Source organism: Tyto alba, unplaced genomic scaffold (assembly GCF_018691265.1).
Source record: "Tyto alba isolate M040663 unplaced genomic scaffold, T.alba_DEE_v4.0 Super-Scaffold_2, whole genome shotgun sequence".
NCBI classification, from domain to species: domain Eukaryota; kingdom Metazoa; phylum Chordata; class Aves; order Strigiformes; family Tytonidae; genus Tyto; species Tyto alba.
Genome location: NW_024881282.1, coordinates 80956935 through 80978898, shown reverse-complemented (window position 1 = coordinate 80978898; position 21964 = coordinate 80956935). Strand labels below are relative to the sequence as shown.

Here is a 21964-nt window from a genome sequence, read left to right as displayed (position 1 = left end):
ACACTAAATATACTCCACACATTGCAGAACCACAGCAGATTCTTTTACCCATGGTGTGACTCCATTGATTTTCACTAGGATAAATTAAGAGGAAAATTGGGCATCATCACTTACTCTATTTTGGCACTGAATTCTGTTCAAGGAAAGACAGTGGTTAGAAGTCCCTCCTTTATTTTGCTGCAATTCAAGTGCATTAACAGAGCTGTGTGCAAAACCAAATTTTAACAGAAGGAGTGTTGATAGCTATGTCTGAAATTGAAAATATGAGGTCACTGATTAGTAGCCATATAAGAAAACCTGGACACAGTCCATCTAAGCCAGCTGCTATATAAAATATAATGATTCACCTACAAGCAGAACTACCCCAAAGACTATTTGCATCTTATTAATCAGAGGACCTTGAAGAGTTGTTAGACAGATAGACACAAGAGTTTCATACTTGATTTTCAAGCATAAAAAGACCTTTTTCTGAAGCAGGTCAAATGGATTTTCTATCATAAATCCGTCTGTGAAGTTCTGAAAACTCAAATACTACTTATTCTATTTTGCAATTTTGTAGATGCAATTAAATTTCCAGGGGAGCTTTCTAACCCTATTGTGCATACTAACTAATTCACATTAGTAAATAATTTGTGCAGTTTTATATTGTCAGATCAGTAATTAAAAAAAAAAAAAAAAAAGGTACATCAAAGAAGGACTTGTTTAAATTCAGACCAAGCCTACCTCTGCTGGGTATTACCCTATATCACAGTATTTTAAACTGTAGGAAAACACTGTTTTGCAGCCTCTTATGCCAGTGAAAGATTTCACACCCTCACTCACTGATGGCTGACCCACTGCAGGTCACCTTCAGTCTCACACTGTCTCAAATCTGACATCTAAATCCTTCGTGGACCTACCCCATAATTTTCAGCAACAGTCAATGGTAACTTGGTTGTCAAATACCGAAGTCACACTTGAAAATAAAACCACTGGGTTTTTGAAAATTTCCCCTGATATCCCTAACAAACTTAACACCTCATATTTATTAATTCTTTTAAATGAACTCACTTGTTTTTGAAGTACATTGCTTTGGTACCTGAAATCAAGAGTTCTTTAAGAATTAGAAAATAACTGAAAACATATTTTTACTGAAAAGTTGCTCTGAAAAAGGAGTACACTTACAAGAGGAAGGATTTTATTATCACAACTGCAATTCCAATACACACATTGGCAGTATTGTTACTTTTGACTCCTAATTTTCCATGGGATGTGAATCATAAAGACACTGAATTTTGGACTTGCAGATTCAATTGTTAGGGATTTAAAATAAAAGACAGCGTTGTTAAGAGATGAGTGAGAAAGAAAATGAACTGACATCACTAGGCTGGCTTTTCAGAAAGGTATTTTCTAAAACAACATGGTATTTTAAGTCGTTTGTTGCTTAATAGTTCCCAAATATCTTGGCAGGTTTTGACATTACCCAGACAGTTTTATTTTCACCTAAGAGTTTTTTCAGAAATAATGGTTCTTTGGAAGAGGAACTGACCTTAAAAATAAATAAATAAACCTAAAACTTCTGAGATTGTACTTGTGAAAAAATCAGCATGAGTTTACATTGGGTATATTTGACTTTAATTCATTATTATGATTATGACAAATTATAGTAACATCCCCTGAGCTAACTTCAAAGTGTTGTAACACTGGTAATTTAACATGCAGCTTCATCAAGGCACAATTAGATGAGGAGCAAAATCAATTAATCTTTGCTGGCCTCTTAGCCAGTGTTGTTAGACACAAGTACATAAGCGAGCTTCAGACGAGCTCAGGTGTGTCTATACTGCAGCATGGTCAGTGTTTTGAGCAAGTAGGTGTGCCTATAGAGCAACAGTTCCTTTCCTGTGTTGCTCTTGTTCTGGGAGAAAAAGTTAATGAATTGAAAATCTGTATCTTGCTTTTTTGGGGAACAGCCAGTGAAAAAAACCTGTGCTCCATGCTACACTTGTACCCAACATGTGGCTAGGCCATGCAGAGCATAGGACGTGACAGTCTTCCCATCTCATCCCCACTTGGCCTAATGAAATACATTTGTACCCTGGGAAAACAGCTATCTGTGCTGTTAGTCATTGAAAAGGTGTTCATGCCTCTGTGATATGATATGTAATGAGACAAGGATGGTACTGTTTATAGATAAGGTAATCCTTGCAGTGACAACTACCCACAGTTTCACTTTCTTGATAACCAGTACTGGTTCTGCTCCTTGAAGGCTAACTTTCCATCCGTATCATACAAATAGTTGAGAATTGATGAACTGTTAAGTAGATCTGATAACTGAGTTACTTAATAAATGAGATTTAGCTAGCTGTTTACCTGTGCTAGCTCAGATGGTGCAATTTAGGGTCATGCAGTGCCATGTGGAGCTAACCAAGCTCACTGAGGATATATTACCCAAGGTAAAGGGCCAAGTTAATATGCCTACAGTGTTTCTCCTGTTTGAGTCAGCAAGTTTAGAAACCATTCTCATTAGCTCAATATTTTGCCATATTATTTTGCCACATTTTATAAAACCATGAGAGTTACAGTTGTTGTTCATAAGAGCTGGAGGGTCATTGGTACAATGCATCGCTCCCATTATTTCTCTTGAGCATTCCTTATACCAGCTCAAATGGGAGGTAGCAAAGATGTTACCTACTCAAATCTTAAGCCAGATAAATTTTCCCTTAGACAGATAACTACTTAGTAAAACCAGATCTTGGTCTCTTTTCACCATCATATGTTTCTGCCTGATTGATTACATACAAAAAAATGCTATAAGTAATATTTATTTTCTGTGATTTTGTAACAATATTGTGCTTAATACCTGCAAAGTTCACAGTTAAATACGGGTCATAACCTTTCTCACAAAGCCAAATTCATAATATGGGATGCTACAGTAATTTTACAAATACATGAAATGAAGCTTTACAAGTCTTTATTTAGATTAGACGTTAATATTTCTCATGCTTTATAAGAAAACAACTGAGCAATAGGGATAATCTGGATTCACTTTCAGAGATAAAAAGGACAAATAATGAAAATAATAAACAGAAAACAGGTTGGCTTTAAAAATCTAAATGTTTTATGTCTTTGAAATGTCATGTGACCCCTTCAATTATTCAAATCAAGAACACCTTAAGGGCTGTCATGTATCTAAATAGCGCTGACATTAATGAGCTAAAATCTTCTCTCAGTTTTACAGTATAAAAAACATATGCATCAGTATTTTGAAGTCAAAGGAGTCCATGCTTGTGCTGGTGCAACTGAAACAAAACATGGGTGCAACATTCCTCCTTCCAAGTATCTGGTTTTAATCAAACTATACTTATGGCCCTCAAGTTTTCTTTGCTGCATTGGAAGGTAGGCAGAAGTGTTTCATTTAAAATGCTTGGTTTACATCATGAGTGCACTGAAAACTGTATATCTTGTCCTAGCTACTTCAAATTGATAAATTGTGCCTGAACTATGTTTCTGAACTACATGTTCTCTCAGAAACAAAAGTTTTATAGCAAAAAGGAAAAGGTTCTGTTTTGTTCTCTCCTTCCAATAATATTAATTGAAACCACGTGATTGGCAACTGTTATGATAAGGTAGATGGAGAGGATGAAAGCTAGGACTGATTGAACAGCTGTGAGAGGCTCTGTTCCAATTGTATTTTGATTACTGATAAGATAACCCTCCCTTTTCTCCAAGTGATTTATCTCATTCAAATTATAATAACACTGCATTGCCATCAACAACAAATGCTGTGTAGTTTCAAGTTTATCTGGCTCATTATGAGCAAAAAAAACAAAGGTGCTGATTACAAAGGTTTTCATGTTACATTTCTAAAAATGGGTAAACCACTTATTGCACTTTGTGATCTTTTTCTGTGTCTTTTTTTCTTCTGCTCCTAATATGAAATCAAAGGATAATTGATAAAATTAATTTGGAAATATTGGAACAGTTTGGATGTTACTAAAAGACTGATAGCCTGACCGGTTAAAGTAAAAGGGGTAACAAAACTAAGGTTTCCACAATTATTTTAATTTTTTTTCTTATATTTTTTTCTCAGATGAAATATTAAACAATAGATAAATTAGCTGTCCTTTGTTTTAATTAGTCACTTTGTAGAAGTTTGAATTATACCATAGACTGTTGGCAATATTCTTATTTTTTTTTACCATGGGTGGCTGAACCATTGTCCTCAGTAAGGGCTACATCGTAAGGTCTAGTGATGTCTGAGGCATAGGTGAGAGAAAGTAATTGAGGTATAAAGTAGTCAAATCCTGGGGGAAGGGGAAAAAAAAAGGAAGTTATTCTTCAGTCCATTGGCCATGTTGCTAAGCATTAGACTTGGGACAGGGTCAAGCTCACCTGATTTCAAACACCTGACAAGCAGCCATCTGGGTTAGTTCCTGTCAACTTTTATAATACATGGAAATATCCCAGTGAAACATCCTGCTGTATGCATCGCAACAGTTGTCTGTTTTGGGTGGGGAATGGACTCACAACAAATGTGGTGCATTTTCTCTGCTTATATCCCTGGTTTTGCCAAATAAGCTCTGGGGCCTAATGCCTTGCAGGAAGCTGCCTTGATATCCAGCCAGTCCCTGCCTTTTCCTTAATTGTTTGACAGGGGCAGACTTCACCATCTACACTCAGACCAATAGAACGCTGCAGGAGTGGTTGGAAGTTAAAACATCTACTTCTTCCCTTGCATGGTCAAATTTGTTTCTTAGAATTCAGCAAATAATCACTCAAAGAGTAATGACTAATTTATACGCAGGATTATTTAGACAGATATACATGCTGATATACAGAACAGGCAAAATAAGCATCTGTGTAAGCAACAAATGCATGTGCAAACATGTGGCCACTTGATACTCTGTAGCTAAAGTAAAAGTCTGGCCAGAGAAGAAGGAAATGTTCTAGCCTGATGTTGTGGGAGGCATTGCTCACAATTCAGCAAAATCCCTGTTTGATGCCATAATACGCATTGACTCATCTTTTATCTACTGTTAGGAGATATACAGCAAGATCTTATCATTGCTGGCAAAGGAATTCTGTGCAACCAGCAACCCACTCATTTGATTCACAAGCGTGTTATGACGAGCAGAGCTGCCTGTATAATCCACTCACTCTGCGGAGTCACCAGTAATAGGACAGGGCCAGATCTGAATCCTAGTGAGGGAACTGAGAGACCTTTCCGCTGATTTTTCTAGAAATTGATATGGCCCTTTGATCCTTATCAACAAAAATAATCTTGGCTGGCATGTTATTGTGAAGTCTATAACAGGAACGCAGGCCAAAGCTCACAAATTTTCTAACTTGTTACACAGACAAACTCCCACTCACTATAAAGATAATTTGCCTGGTAGTAGATAAGTGAAAAATAAGATGGTTTTCTTTTGTTATGTTCTTCTCTTGACAAACTCTGCTGAAGGAACACAGACATAAAACAAGGCTTACAGTGGAATACCAACCATGGATAAAGCAAACCTCAGGATCTGCCTGACTGTATTCGTTTTAGCTGTAGCTGTGGTTTTCTGGCTTAATCTTTAATGAAAAAAGTGTCATAAAAATAAACCAAATCTACATTCCTTGTGCATGCATATCCCCGTGGATTTCACTGCAGGAATTTGGCCCTCTGTGTGTATACATACTATTAAGTTGTGATTCCATTAGCAAATTAAATAACCATGCATTAAAAGGAAGGCAAGAATTAGGGACTGGTTTTCTTCTGTAAATTTGCCAACTTGGTCTGGCAAAGTGAATGTTCTGACACGAGTCAGACTGGATCAACAGAAACATCAGTTAATATAAGAAAGACCATGCAGAGTCTACAGAAAGGCACGTTGAAAAAGGTCAAATACTTCAAGCTTGGACACTGGCAGAGAAAGGAGAGCAAGACGGAGCAGGCAAGTCGGGACTGTGAATTAAAGGTAATGTAAGTGGTTAGTAGGAGAATCTGGCTCAAAAACATTGAGAAACTAAATGTCCAGCTAGTATCAGTGATCATCACAAGTGAAAATTCATTATAATATTATGTTTTCTTAAGATAGTGCATTTTGAACTGTTAGTTTTGGTCACCTACAACACTCTTAATAAATGTGGGAAGCAAGCACCAATAGAAAAAGCAATGAAGTTTTTATTACCTTCAGAATACCACCACCCACTCTAAATCTACCTCATACAGCATTTTACAGACAGTACTACAGTTATAATGTGCAGTGGTTAGCTTTCTAGGGTTCATTCATTCCTGTTCAAAACAACAGTTGTGCCTACAGCTGAGGATGTGTCAAAAGGAAATAGGAAAATGCTCTCAGCAATTACTGAAGAAATGGTACTTGGCTGCAACAACTAGTGGAAAAATGTTACCATCTTTGCAATAAAAATAACTGAACAAAGCATAGAGTAAGTAAAAAAACTACTTTAAGTATAGACAACCATTACCTGTCTGCACAGATTATGGATATGCCAACCTTTAGTAAGAGCAACATCAACAAAAACTGGAAAAGAATTAGAGTATGCACAGTAGACATATTAATTTAATTGACTTATTGAAAGCATTCATTATTTTCCTCTTGTCATTGCAATGCAATCTTTGTTGTAAATTTTGGTTTATTTTAGCACTGATCAGCCATGTACCTTGCTAGTGTGGCTGATGGACACTTAACAGAATTGATGGATGTCACTGCCCTTCTGTGAGTGTGCCCTGTCACTGCTGTTTCTGTCATTCAGCAATAGTCAGTGGCTGGATACTGAAAAAACAATGGATGGGAAACACTTTGAAACTAATGAATTTGAGGAAGTGGAATATTTAATTTGTATTGATTGTGCAAATGCCATTGCTTTGCTCTTCAACAGCCCTTTCAGAATGTCATACGAAGCCATATTCATCACTGGAGGAATACATGTAAGTTAGAATAAAAAGCAGAGGAACTGCAGAGATTATTTAGGTTTTCACCTCTTAGTTGTGATGTAACTCAGTCCTAACTAAATTAGTAATGAATGAAAATCATCAGCACCCAAATGACATTTTTCTCCTCAACCTATATTCTAAACCTAATTCTTTATTTCACATGATTTGAAACACACTTCTTGGAACATGCTTAGGCCTAATCTTTTGGGCAGCAGACCCTGGTAATCTGGTCATCTCCTGCAAATGTCAGTAATGGGACAATATGACAGCTACTGGAGTAAACCCAGGAGAAATGTCCTAATCTTAGAGAAGGCATTTGGATATAACTTTTTGTTTCACTTTAAATTGCATGTTCTCAAAAAGCCCACCCATGTTACCTTTAACATTGTTGCATACCCTGAAGAGTCACGGAAAATAAAATAAAAAAAAGATGCATATATTTCCCTGCACAGCTACACCTGGTCCTTTTAAGTTATACTGTGGAGAAATATGAACAGTGAAGATGATGATGTAATTTACTCTTGGTCGTAATAAACCTTAGACTCCAATGTTACGATTTGGCATTTTTCATGAATATAAGAAAGAAAACATCAATCACCTTCTGTAGATGTGAATATTTAGAACTCTGCATTAGTAAAATCATATCAGACTTGTTTTAAACCAAGTAGCTGTGTGCCTAACTGATCTTGTTTCCATTTATATCAGTTTTACATTTGTGCAACACTGACTTCAGCAGACACTTGTCTTTACACTGCAGTCACAAAGGGCAGAATCATACCTATGTGAGTTCAAACCAAGAAAGCTGAAAAAATTACAAAGGTTTTTGACAGCTATATTATAAGAAAAATGATCAAATACAGATGACAGCAAAGCATTTCTAGCCAAGAGAGTTCTAAGACAAGTTAAGCAATCAATCATCTGCATCACTCACTATTCACTGAGTCGACATTCAACATCTGAATCAGTCATTACAATGTAAAGAGAATTAGTAAAGTCTCTAACAAAATGCAAATAAGTGAACTGGAGGACAATACAGTCAAATTCTAGAACTTGGCGGGAAGCCAGAATAATTATTTTGACAAGACTGCTTGGGGTGATTTGATTTCTTCTTGTTACATTAAAAAAAAAAAAAAAAAAAAAAAAAAAAAAAAGAAAAAAAAGAGAACTTAAGTCTTGAGCAGTACAAGTTTTTAAAAGTATTCTGTAATACAAATGTATAGTTATATTTAGCCAGAAAAAACATAGAATAAAGAACAAAACATAGTGCATGCTCTGACACTTTGCTATACTGCTATACAAATTAACTTTTTTTGGTTCTAGTGATAGTTTTTCCAAATAAGTGCAAAAAATCCTGAGGCAAAGCAAGCCTGAATGGTATGCAACTCTTACTGTTATCTCTATCTTCCTTGAATATGTTGCCTACTAATTCTTGCCATTATAAGTATTAGTGTGCTTCCAAATCCACCTAATATAAGTGAACGTAAAAAATAGTTTTAACAACAGTGATACTACTAAGCTGCAGGGGCTGAAATTCTGTAAAATTGTAAGTACCACTATTATGTAGGTCCAAAAAAGCCACACCTAACATCTTCCTTGCTCTGGTTAAAATAAAAGAAGGGGGAAAAAAAGAAGGAAAATGAATTCAAAAAGGAAATAAAACAGAAGCTTCTGTTTTAACAGCAGTTTCACCTTGATTTTTATTGGGGGATGCTATCTTACACTCACTCATCAATTGGATTAATGATGGAAAATGGGAGTGATTTTACTGAAATCCAGAAGTGATAGCAGGTAGCTGAACCGTTAGGTAAACCCTAGACATCTAGGCAGTTCTCAGCTGTTTTGAGAGGAGTGACACATGTCCTTGGCTTGCACATGTGGCAAAGCTAACACAAATGTTAGATACCTGGAGGTCTGGCCATGCCCTATAACCATCAGCCCTTGGATCCTGATCTATTCACTCCATTTCTCATCTTTCCTTATGGGTGCTGTGTGAGGAGCTGCACTGGCACCGATGGAACTGCTTCTGATCCTAAAACTGCATGCTTGCCTCCATACATGACAAGGTCAGGGCTTGAACCGCGTAGGATTTGTCATCACAGGGAAAGTTTCTTATTGATGACTTACTAGTGCAGACATGCCTTGAAATGGTAAAGTTGGTTTGGCTTTGGTCCCAATATGAATGTAGATAGGCAGGAATAAAGAGTGTTTTCATGAAAGTTTGTACTAATATGGTCTGTATTATCTTATGGAAAAAGTATTGTTAAGCAGTTTCGGGAAAATGCATATTTCTTTGTTAATGTTTATGAATAGCTAGAAGGATTCTGTGGATCCTTGTGCTTAAAAAAAAACCCTGTCCTTGGCAATTGCAATGGCTCTATGAGGAGTATAAGAACTAGAAAATTATTTTTGAGCTTAAATGGAAGCAAAATTACCTTATCTAGTTTTATTCTTGTGATGGATAAATATATAATTCCAAGCATGGGAACAACACACTGTCTGTGTCAGTAATCTGGGAAGATAATAATATCTGTAAGAATAGATTATTATTTTATGTTGTTAACCAGTTATTCTTGTCCCTTTTCTCATAACTTACAGATATGTATGAAATAGTTTTTTGTGCTGTAAGTAGGAGATTTTGTGTTTAGATGTGTTTTTTATCAGCTGGTCAACCTCAGGTTTATCCTTGTAAATCTCATTGATTGAACAAAATTGAACTTTGTCCAACAGTTGATGAGTTACATGGATAGAATTTTACCACTTAAAACCTCATACAGGCTTTTAATTGATTTCACTGATGTTATGACCTTTGTTTATGTAGAGCTGAATCTCACAAGCAGTTTGGGTTTGGGTACTTGAAATAAAAACATCCATAGGTTCGGGTACATAATGCTTTCACTGGTTTATGCTCCATAAGTATAAATTCTTAAAATTAAATCTGTACAGATCAAAATATAAGTCTGTATTTTATTTGATCATAATAACAACAAAAATATTACCTTTATCTTACAGAAATGTTGGAATCCAACAATATAATCAATTTCAATGGATTAGCTAATAGCTCCAGTTACCATACTTTCCTCTTGGATGAAGAACGTGGTCGGCTGTATGTTGGAGCAAAGGATCACATATTTTCTTTCAACCTGGTTAACATCAAGGAATATCAAAAGGTACTTTCATTCATTTTTTGTACAATGTGAATATATACTCTTAATGTTGTATAATTGTTCTTACTCAGACTATGCTGGGCTCTGTATTAATTATGTAGTAAGTGTTTGGATGTCAGGAATACTATTACAACAAAACCCTTTGCTGACTATATGAAAAGAAATTTATAATGAGCCTATAACCTATGACTGTATAATCTACAATACCTTTTGCAGACTATGAAGAAGTAAATGATAAGTGAATAATCCATCTGTTTCCCAAACCAGGCATAGTTTCATGTTTACTGATGGAAAAACACAAACAACTATTATGACAATTTATACAAAAAGGCCTTATTACTCTATATTGTTTGAAGATAAAAAGAAGCTGTTTGGGAGTCTGAGTGTTGACTTGTGTCCTTTAAGCCAGCTCTTGTAAGAACTCTGCTTCTGCTGCTTTCAAACCAAAACAGATTCAGTATTAATAAAAGAGGACTAGGTCCATAAAGTCTTGCCATTCTTGATGGAGAGTATAATTTTCTAGTAAAAGTTGGCAATGAATTAAAAGTTGACAAACACTTCAGTGATATTCTTTTGTTGGAGTATAAATAAAGAATTTCATTTTTCATTTATTTTAATTAGATAAAATGCTAAGAAGATAAATAATGGGATGGAGGTTTGATTTGTTATATTAAGTATTTTGATGGCGTATTTTAAAATCCAGAGAATACTCTTTTATGAGAGATAGATTGCTTCAATACCCAGGGATTTTTTTTTTTCTTGGTGTTCCTGACCTTTTGCCCATCTGACTATTAGCTTCCTAAGATGATAGCAATAAATACCTTGTGTTTTCTGTTCAGAGGGAAGACAGGCTATTCATTTGTATTCTCTAAGGAAAAAGGATAAAAGGAAAACCGGGTATTTTCTTTTCTATTCACTTTAGAGCAGCTATAAAGGAAACTAACTATTTATTTCAATACTCTGAGGGATTGATTGCTTAATGCGCAAAACATCTGGACTAATTAAAGGAAAGAAGGTGTTTCCATTGCAGAAAACAGCTCTGTAGAATGGGAGGAATTGTATCTTACATACTTACATATTCAGATACCTTTAGAACATTATTTGAAATCAAATACAAATATTACTATATTAAAGAATTGGTTTTGGTAACATGGAACTGAATGTTGGCAACAGACTTAAAGAACAGACTTACAATTTAGACTTTAGATTTAAGAATAGACAGAAGGCTTAAACAATTTGGGGATCTGCTTATTAAAGACAGGAGGGTCATGGGAGAAACTTAAAATTACAATGCAATCAGTGCTGCACTTGAGCTCAAACTTCACTAGTTGTTGCTCCCACTATGTAAAAAAGAATTAAGGTTTCTGTCTAAATGCTGATAGCAACATATGACTCCAAAGGCAGACAACTCAAAAGCCAAACTTTCTAGTCTATTAAAACCAGTTCAATTTATCTGAATTTTAAATCAAATTAGAGGAAAATATTGTGCTGTAAGAATAAGGAAAAAGAACATCTAGCCATTAATTTTTTTGATTAGAAAACTGGTCTGAATAATAGAATTTTTTACCCAAAACTTGAACTGAACTTGAACTGGTCCTTTTGGGAGATCTCAGAAGTTTGGTTAATGTTTTTCAACCTAGTAAATTTAAATTTTCACATGTCTCTGCACATTTTAAACTGAGAATAGAAACAGGAAGTAACTGGAATCCTTTGAGGGAGAATGTGCTCATAAAATTTTCAACCTTATTTTATAGACTTAAGATGTTCAATTGCTGTTTGGATTTCATTAAGTTTTAAGAAAATTTTGAATTTAAAAAAGTGCTTGCAAACTGTGTTTTCAAATATCATACATAACATCTCCTTTGACGTCTTCTGTCATTCACGTTCATTCTTTTTTCTTTTCTTTTTCAATACTTTGCCTTTTACTTTCTTTTAACAAACTATATTGAACACCAAGACTGTAATCCAGACTTATGGCCATTCATATTGCATTATCTGAGGCTCCCAAATGAATAGCCTGGCATTTTATGGAAAGATCATGTTTTATTCTATATGTAATTCCTAAAAGCTTTTCAAAAAAAACATGAATAATTGACTGTGAAGGTCTCTGGATTTTCTCTGTATGAGGTGAGATCCATTTTCTGCTAAGCAAACACTACAGTAAACCTAGGTTTAGGTTTACTTGTGTTAGGATAGCTCTATAGGAACAGCATAAACATTTCTATTTTGATGGTGTGGTACTTCTCAAATACCATGTCTTCTTTTTTAATATTTAATTAACTAAAACTAGTAAAAGAGAGCTAGCAGATATACTGAAGAGGCAAACACCTCATTTCTGATGCTGTAACTCTAACGTGAGATTGCATTTCACATAGATCCAATTTATTGTTATTAAGTATCTGCAGTTTTTTGCTCTCAGTCTCCATTCCATTACATCAGATTTAAAACAGTGAAAGAACACTCACTTAATGGAGAGATAACCCTTTTATTAGAAATCAAGATTCACTGCTGAGATTCACAATACGGACTATATTTCAAGATTGTTTTTACTCTGATTCCTATTATCCCTATTTTGCTCCTATAATTTCAATTCTTTGTCGTCAAATTTTATAGAAGAAAAGAAAATAAGGAAAAGAATGCTGAAAAGAGAAACTAGGAAAACACACTTTGCAGCATTTGGTCTGCAATTTGTGATTATTGAACCATGAAATAACACAACATGATTTTTGTTCTGTGTCTTTAGATTGTTTGGCCTGTATCTCATTCCCGAAGGGATGAGTGCAAGTGGGCTGGAAAAGATATTCTGGTAAGTACAAATCTTTTTAGCCTTTTTTTTTTTTCTTTTATAAAACATTGTAAATATTTTATTATGTCTTATTATGTTAATTCTTAAAGTATTTTTCCTTCTTCGTGAGATCACACATCTGATCATAATTCAGTCTTGAGTTACCTCAGCCTTCTTATTCAAAATAATGAAAGTTTATCTTCATGACCAAGGGTTTAAATTTAAAAATGGAAATAATGCAAAGGAAATAGAATTTATCTAGCAAAAAAAAAAAAAAAATCAACAAGAAAGAGAAGGGAGGAGAAACGTCAAAATGAGAAATGTTAACAATTGTGTACTTGTCTCCTGATCTCAGGGTACATAATATTTTGACCTGGTTTTGCCCTGCTCCGGGTCCCAGTCCTACAGTGAGTTCCGAGGAATGCTTTCTCTTTGTGAAATCTCACTGGAGTTAGTGGGTTTCCCTGAGCTCTTTCCTGCATGGACTTCATACCAAGATTGAGGTCAAAGTGGTTTTAACATTCTGCATCAGTTTTGGTGCCTCAGGAAACACACTGTTACACTAGGCATAATTTTCTGTACATTTTCCCTCATTCCTGTGTATGTCTTCTTGCCTGTATTTATGAGGTAGGAGAGACATAGCCAGTAGCCCCCAAATAATAATCATTCCACACTGATAATAACTGTCTTCTTTATGAGAACAATATGGGAAATGGGAAGACAGGGCTGAAGAAGGGAAAAAAAGATAAAAAGTACGTTCATGCAATAAGCCAAACAAATACTTGCATAGCATAGCATAGCCAAATGGGAAATCATTGTGGTTGCCAAGGTATAACTGAGAGTGGAACTTGGCCCCGTGTGTATATGCTATTGGCCTGATTTTCAGAGATGATTCCGTGAAATATTCATAATGCCAACCATATGCCTCTAGAGAGCTTCATTTGAATAATTTCCTAGGGCATAATAAAAATAGTTTCATCAGTCTTTACCTAGGCCATAGAGGACAGTTGTCTTCATAAAAAGCCATTTGGGAACAGTAGAGGTAAATTAGGTAAAAACCAAGAAATATGGGCTAAGCTATATAAGTGAAAGGACAGCTGAAGTGCCAGATACTTGGGATATCTCATTACAGAGAAATAATACATTTAAATTAATCTGTCTTCGTGCTCTTCGTGCTCACAAATAATTTTCAGGAGTACATTACAAGGTAAGGACTAGAATATCTAATATTCAAGGTTAAATAAGGCTAGTGTTAAATGTCTGAGAAAATTAAGTAACCTTGCAGCTTGATCTTATACTAAGTATTATGATATCACATTAAGTAGATATTTTTATAGCTGGGGTTAAAACCTAGAAAATTAATAGGAGATTCAGTGCTTAGACTGAAATTATATTCTGTTTTTTAAAAATAATAATTTTTAGAAGTTCATAGTAGTAAGAAAGAGTAAGTTTTATACATTGCACTAGGCTGATTCCTACCTATTGATTATAGAGACAATATTATTCTGGAGTGAGCTGGGAAGTTTTGGGTCCCCATTCTCTGGCCATTTATGCTATAATTATTTTATTCACCCTGATTCCTATGATATTAGGGCAGCTACAGCTGCTGAACATGAGTAAATGGTGAAGCCATCACCACACCCCGGTGCTGTGTATGACCCTGGTGTATCAGCTGCCTGCTCTGATCCTGTGCGGTAGGAGCAGCACTTGCACAATCTGGTGGAAAAGAGTAAGGCAGAACAGGACCCCAGAGCTCAGGACACAGGGCAGCCCAAATTGAGGATAACAGTAGTACAGTACAGGGTTGCTCAAATCGGATAATTTGTTTTCATAAACATTTTCCACATATATGGGTTGCTGGGGATGGGTTTCCTTTCTTTTTTAAATTTTTAGGCTTTTCTACAAGGATCGATGAGAAATTAAAAAAAAAAAAAGGCAGAGAAATGCATAGGTAATATGTAATACGGGTCCAGTTTTGTCAAGCAACTAGAAAGATGCAATATATATATTGGTGTATTCAGGTCATCATCTTTAAATATTTGCAGTTACCTGTTCTTGCCATATACCAGTGCATTACAAACAAAGTATTTAATGTAACAGCTTTAACTGTAATTGCTGATAAAGATTACAGATCGTTTAAGAAACATATTATTCCTCCCTCATTTATTCCTTAAAGCCATTGTCAGTACCTTGAGAGCGTGAAATGTAAAGGCCGTAAAAATAACTCAACAGACTCTCATTAAGGGGAACAAGAGAAATAGAGGACAAATGAAGTGGCATATAAAATATGCTTGATTTAATATTGCTTTCAGCATGTACCACTGCTAAGATATTAGATACTCTTCATTTGTGGTGGTTCAAAACTCTCTACATGACAGTCAGTGATTCCACACTGAGGTGTTTTTAAAAAACTTTTAAAAATTATTGATCTCCAGGGGAAGTCAGTGCTGAAAATGCAAGTCCCCACTAATAGGCCAGGTGCACTGCAGCAGCTGCAGCGCAAGTATAACCCTGGCTCTGCCCCACAGCTAACCTCAGCTATGACCTCTGAGATTTCCCCTCATAATTATAAGAGGTAATTTACTGTCTTTTTCACTCCTTCAGAGAGATTCCTTATACTGACACTGTCAGTCATGCCAATCTAAGAGCAGCAGGTTGGTAGCTCACGACAGTCCACGTGGGGTTTGAGGAGAGCGGCTGATGGGCTGTTCCCACTCTCCCGATATCCCTTTGTTCCTTAAGCAGTCATTTTCATTTCTGTTTCTTAAAGGGCTTAGTATATGTTAATTAGTTAAGCTTTACTCACTGTATAGATAGATAAACCTTTTAAAGTATGCCTCGGATCTTTTTTTTTTTATATGGGTAAGCTGAGAAGAGAGGTTTAAAGACTGCCCCTGGCTATGCAATACTTAGTTACAGAAGGATTTCTCTGATAGACATTAACTGCTACACTTTCCCACAAAATATAGATTTTTTTCCAATAAAATCATAATTACTGTCCCATGTAAGTACTTAGTATTACAATATATTTCCATTTCTTCAGTATAGAGTTTCGCAAGCACCAAAGTCATATTGCTCATGAAAAATTAAACTCTATAAATAACAAATAAGATATTTGCTTATGTAATTCAGTTAAATGAGCAATTCAGTGAGGATTTCTTGCTGTTCTGGACTTCAGTCTCTCATAGGATCTATTCTGGTTGCTCTAAGTCCCGTGAATATTTCTCACAATTCCTGCCCAGACCTTGGTAATGATCAAAGAATACTAAGTCTCTACAGAATACTTCTCAGCTTTTATACTGAACTTACAGTACAGACATGCTGCTAGTCATATCCCTCACTACTGAGCCTCAATAGTTTGATTTTAAGATCTCACAGGCACCTGGGACCCAGCAGAAACACATGGCAATCTCTGCATTACATATGGGTTAAATAATATGTATCTAAAAAAAAAAAAAAAAAAATGGCTACAATTCCACTCTGACATTCCTGGGATGTCATAAACCAGCAAAGCAAAGCTTGGGTGATTTACAAAAGTTGCCAGAAACACTGGTTAGTTTTGCAGGTAGGGATAGGATAGGGATAGCTTCTTGACTGGAAAGCTCATCTAGTCCTTAAACTATTAATTTACTATTATTTTAAAAGTTTTATCTGCTGTTTAGTTAATACAACTCTGCACTAGATTTCACCGAGGCACCATAGCAGTAGTTCATGTGGTAAACAATTAATCAAAGAAATCCCTATTAAAGGATATGATAGATTTCTAAGACTTGAGACCTTTAAAGATGAGTTTCTGAAGGGCACCTTAGGGTGTTGTTTTCAAGTGTGATTTCACTATCTGATTTATTTAGCCACTTTTAAAGATCCCAGCTCAAATTAAATTGTTGAAATGGTCCCTTCAGGCCTTGACATGTATAAAGCTTTAAAATTTCAATACATACTTTAACAAAGTCACATAGGACAAGCTACATAATGACAGATACTTATACACATTTTGCATGCTGTATGAAATCAGCTTCCCCCTGTATGTTTCTGGTAAGAAATAAATGTTGATATGCCAGAAGATACAAATAATACCAAGTACTTTTACTTGGTATCAGCAAGCTTCTTCATATGTTCTGTCACATGAACAAACAGGTCCTTACAGCAACTTACACTTAAGTGTCATTTCCCTTAATAGCTAAATATCAGCACAATTGTGTGTGTATTAGCACTGACTATTATAATTTATAGGAGATAGACCTGCACTTGGGCTATTTAATTGCCATTAAATTTTACCTAGTTATTAACTCTTATCGGAATTCAACTGGGATTGACTTTTTTATACTTGATAGTTCTCTTGGTGGTAATTTGGAATCACTTTAGATCAGAAACTTATTCCCAGCTAAGAAGAAGCTAGACTCTACACTACTATATTCTGTGCATGCTTCTTCGCATTTAAGTGTGGCTGGCACTTAATTATCGAGTTTACAGTTCATGCAGGTAGAATCTTATGGCTGTAATTTAATTCATCATCATCTCATTTGTTATGATAATACTTAATTTAAGCCACAGTACTCATATGCCATCTCAGTTTATGATTCTTTTAAAGTTTTCCAGCCCCTCTCTAAATCATATGAAGATTAGCAATTAACAAAAAGGCTTATAGATCCATCAGTGTGCTATGATTTAATTTAGAAAGAAAGAAGAAAAAGAAAAAAAACAGAAATTGGTGTGTGACCTAGCAAGTGTCCCTCAGCCATATTAGGTGATACTTTGGAAAAACAAAGTTGGCAATAAATAAGCACTATTCCCTTTAACTCATTTTATTATTGTTGTTGCCTTAGGGAAAATCAGAACATGGAGGAGAAAGTAAAAGTAGTTCTTTTCATCTGTTACTGTAAACAAAGATCTGAAGAGACAATCGGAAAATTAAATGTACAATGCTGGCTGGACCTAGAAATACTGCTTCTAAATTCATCTGACAGACACAATTTTTCTAATTAAATTACCTCTGGCCTTTTGGGTGTGCCAAAGAGAAGTTCATCCCTTTCTGTCAGGGTTCTTCCTTTGGAGGACATCTGCAACCAGATTTCCAGCTTTTCTATCACGAACACCCACTGCCATCCCTGTTCCCTTCCTGGCTCCCTGGTTCCAGCTTAACACTGAAATCCTTTAACAGAGCTCAAAGATCCAGGACCCACATCCAGCCTGGAGAAAAGGGAAAAGTGATTGCCCCTGGGAGTGGGAAAGGCTAAAGTGAGCAAAAAGCCAAAGCAATGGACCTCCAGTAAGATTAGGGACAGATTTTATTCTCTGTTTTACCTACAACAAGAAATGTGACTTTTGAACTATTTGTAAAATAAATAGTGCCACCCTTTCAACTCTATCAACTGTCCCAGTTAGTATGCTGGGTTTATTAGCTTAAGGGCTGCTCACTCCTCTGCCAAAGCATTTCTTACCATTTGGGAGACAAGACGGTGAGCCATTTTGTAATCAATGTGTTGCTTTAATATTGCTGCTGTGTAAAACTGCTTTGCATGGACTACAAACAAAAGAGAAAGACAGATGGGGAAAAAAAAAAAAAAAATAACCAACAACCTCTTCACTTTGAGGTGAACAGAGCTTGGTAAAAAAGAAGTATAGTACACTGGAGTCTTTCAAAGTCCTATGGAGCTCTCTAACAGAATTTTCCCCCCAGGAAATTCTGGTTGCTCTGCTTCCAGTTCTTGGATGGACCCCCACAACACACCCACCAGCATAAAGCCTCATTTATGGTTCTTAGTTCAGATTTTGATCCTACAGCTTGTGTTCATTTAGGCATTTGCATATATTTCTTTATATGAACTGACCAAGGCAAATCAGTTACTGTAAGGTAATAACTTGTGTACTTATACAGAGGAAGAATTAAGTTGGCAGTTGTTCAAATTTTCATATTTTACCCATTTATGTATCATAGGAAGTCATTTAAGTCTTTCAATATGGGGAACAAATTGATATAGATCAAAGAGAAAGCTAATTTTCCAATTTGGGGCTTATTTTTCTGTTTATAGGTGTGACTACAGAAATTTGCTTCTTAAGGAAACTTAATATTCAGCAGATTTAATGCAGTATTGCAGAAATGTTTTATTTGTTGTTTTTGAAAAACAAAGTCACAGAGTTAGCAAAGGGGAAGTAAAGGAGAAATGAAGGAAAAGTTTTTCTCAAAATTATGGGGTTTAATTTTCTATCAATATGTGTTCCTCATGAGCCGTAGTTTGGCCTTGGCAAAGTCTGAGAATTACTTTTATTTATGGCTGAGTTACCAGCTATTGCTATTTCAAAACTATGTTGGATAACTCATTGTTATGATTTATTGCATCCCAAGATGGACAGAGTAAATTTATTCTTTGTACATGTCTTTCCAGAGAAACACATTAACTGGGTGACTAGTAAAAATGATCGATATGTTTAGTCCCTGTTTTATTCCAGGGCTTCAGTCTGAAGCTCATGAACTCAGAGAAAAGCCTTTTCTTTGGTGCTAGTCATTTTTTTTTTTCCATTTTTTTTTTTTTTCTGATTTTGCTTCACATTCTTTCTCTTTCAGCAAACAGACTGTTTTGTTTTGTTTTGTTTTGTTTTGTTTTTCTGTTGCTTTAATAGTAAAAAGGCTAGTTTAAAAATTAAGGATAGATCTGCTCTGAATGATCACATATCACAGTTTCTCTATACTCAAGATGTGGACACTATGTCACTATTAAATTAGTCCACAACTAATTTCTTATCTGTAGTCCTGTTACTCACATACACCAAGAACAGGTCCTCTAAATTCCTCCCTGATGCACACAAGTCTAAAATTTTGTCTTTCTTTTATAATAAGTGAAAGAACTAAAGGGAAAATTCTTAAAATAACGTAGGAAATAATTTGCTATGTTGAAGCTAATGCTTTGTTCAGTTTCCACATCTTCATGTCAACAGAAGATCTTTAAAAATCCTTTTCAGTGTAGAGAAAGTTTTGTACTCTGAAGATTGTAGAACAAGAAAAGTAAGAACAGTAAATAAAGGGAGAATCTATACCTTTCTTTCCTGCTTTTGTTTTTTTTGTTTGTTCTTTTTCTGAGTGATGTGATCTGTGTTGGATCAAATAATCTATTGATCTCTATTTCCCTTTGGTAATTCCTTCTTAATTAACATATCACAAAACTTTATGTTACTATGTATATATTATAAATATATGTTAAAAAACAAAACAAAACAAAACAAAAAACAAACACCAAAAAACAACCTAACAAAAAGCCCTCAAAGCCGCAAAGTCTTGTTTCAACAATTTCCCATTGGTGAAAAATTTTTACTGAGTGGGAATTTTAAGCTTCTGTCATGTAAGATTTCTCTGTTCAGCAGCTCTCTGTGTCAAAATAGTTTAATATTCACACACAAATTTCAGGATTCCCACAGTAAGCATATGTAACATCATAATCTAGTTTACAGAGTATGTTTATTTACAGGCACACGTATTGCTAAAAAACTGTCCCTTATAGATTCAAGTCTTCCTTTCAACACTTCATGGTTTTATGTTCACTTTCAGCACAGAAGTTTTGAGTATATTTATCTTAAGTGTCTCTGAGTGGAAGGCGTTACAGGATATACCTATAATATGTGGAATAAAGGCAAGCTTACTGATATGCAGTCTAAGTACTTTGTGTGTCTATAACAGGCTTGACAACCTGTTTGTCTGAAATACTCCACCCAATTAGCAGGTGTTGATCCTATTCGGAAAGGTGAGGTGTAATCTGATTTCTTCAGGAGACAGGTGATTACCCCACCCAGATGGAAGAGATAGATGAGAGAGACTCTTTAGATCTAGACTGTGGTTGCAACTTAAATTCCTGCTGGGCTTGGTGAGACTGCTTGAGATGAAACCAAGCAGTATTGTTCTTTTTTTTTTTTTTTTCTAATAAAGCCATGCCTAAAATGTGGGGCAGGTTTACCGTACAGAGAAAACCAATTTCATTTTAAAATTATGGTTAGAAAAGAACTGGCTTCTACTTCACCTCAGTGTTTCCCAGTGCTTTAAGTTATTCCTGAAATACTCTTCTGTTCTTAAATAAATTCATTCTGTGGTGTAGGAAGTGGATACTACTGAAAAACACAGTTCCAAATAAAGGAAGCTTCATAACACTGATGGAAAGGTTTAACATACAACAATCATGCTGTGACTGCAAAATCCCGAAAATCCAATTATTTGCTGGACTGCATCCACACAAGACTTTGTTTTGTCTTGTTAACTATGCATTAACCAGATGTACAAAAATATGAGATGGTCATTAAATCAGGTATTTAGTGCTGCAGCCTTTTCTTGGCATTCCTCTAGTTGTTCACAGGTCCAGAACAATTATTGTCTGCGTCTGCTGAATGAAGATTTAAAGACTGGAGACATGTCTTGCAGTCTGAACTTACTGAATGCAGAAAAAAATGGAGAAATTTTACTTCCTAAGATTGCTAGGTCAGATAGTGCTAATGACAAAGATTTGAAGGCCTGATGTGTTCAGTCTGTGCAGGCAAGGGAGGCATCTTCAAAGTATGGCTTCTAATGACTTCTAATGGCTTCTGGTTTAAGACTGTTTTCAAGACAGACCCTAGGGAGTATCCCACATGGTCTAGCTACTTCCATGCTTAGCCTTACTGGTAAACTCTGGGCCAAATGACCAAGTACCTGTAGTGACTACCAGATATGCAAGTAGGTAGGTAGACAGGCAGGGAGACATTTTGTGTTTCAGCCTCACTAACACAAAGGAAGAACCAGAGGAGCTTTCCATCTGCTGTGCAAGTGTGCTGACAATAAAACTGTTTGTTAATATGGCATGCAGTTTTGTGGCTTGAAGGAATCAGGATATATCTGCTTTTTTTTCAGTGGCTTTTTTTATCATATGCTTTGTTAGTTGGCTTCTTTTTTATTTTCTTGATGCTTTAATGGTTTAAATTCATGCAGACATCCTGCAACTTGAGTAAATTATGCATTTTAAATATTCTCATGAACTCTTGTCACATCAAAAAATCAGAGAGATAACAGGCATAGCTTAATTGGAAAGATAACTGGAAGTACAGTAAGCTGTACTAGGCAACCAAAAATGTCTTATC

General features: G+C 35.5%; 1 protein-coding gene across 5 annotated transcripts in view; it reads left to right on the top strand.

Moving 5' to 3' along the window:
• The window catches only part of SEMA3A (semaphorin 3A), a 336738-nt gene that overhangs the window by 205240 nt on the left and 109534 nt on the right, over window positions 1–21964 (top strand). For all 5 annotated transcript variants that reach the window (XM_032985231.2, XM_032985232.2, XM_042792922.1 and 2 more), the window contains 2 exons: window positions 9929–10086; window positions 12827–12889. In XM_032985231.2, coding sequence (XP_032841122.1) covers window positions 9929–10086; window positions 12827–12889 — 221 coding nt within the window. The remainder of the gene's footprint in view (window positions 1–9928; window positions 10087–12826; window positions 12890–21964) is intronic.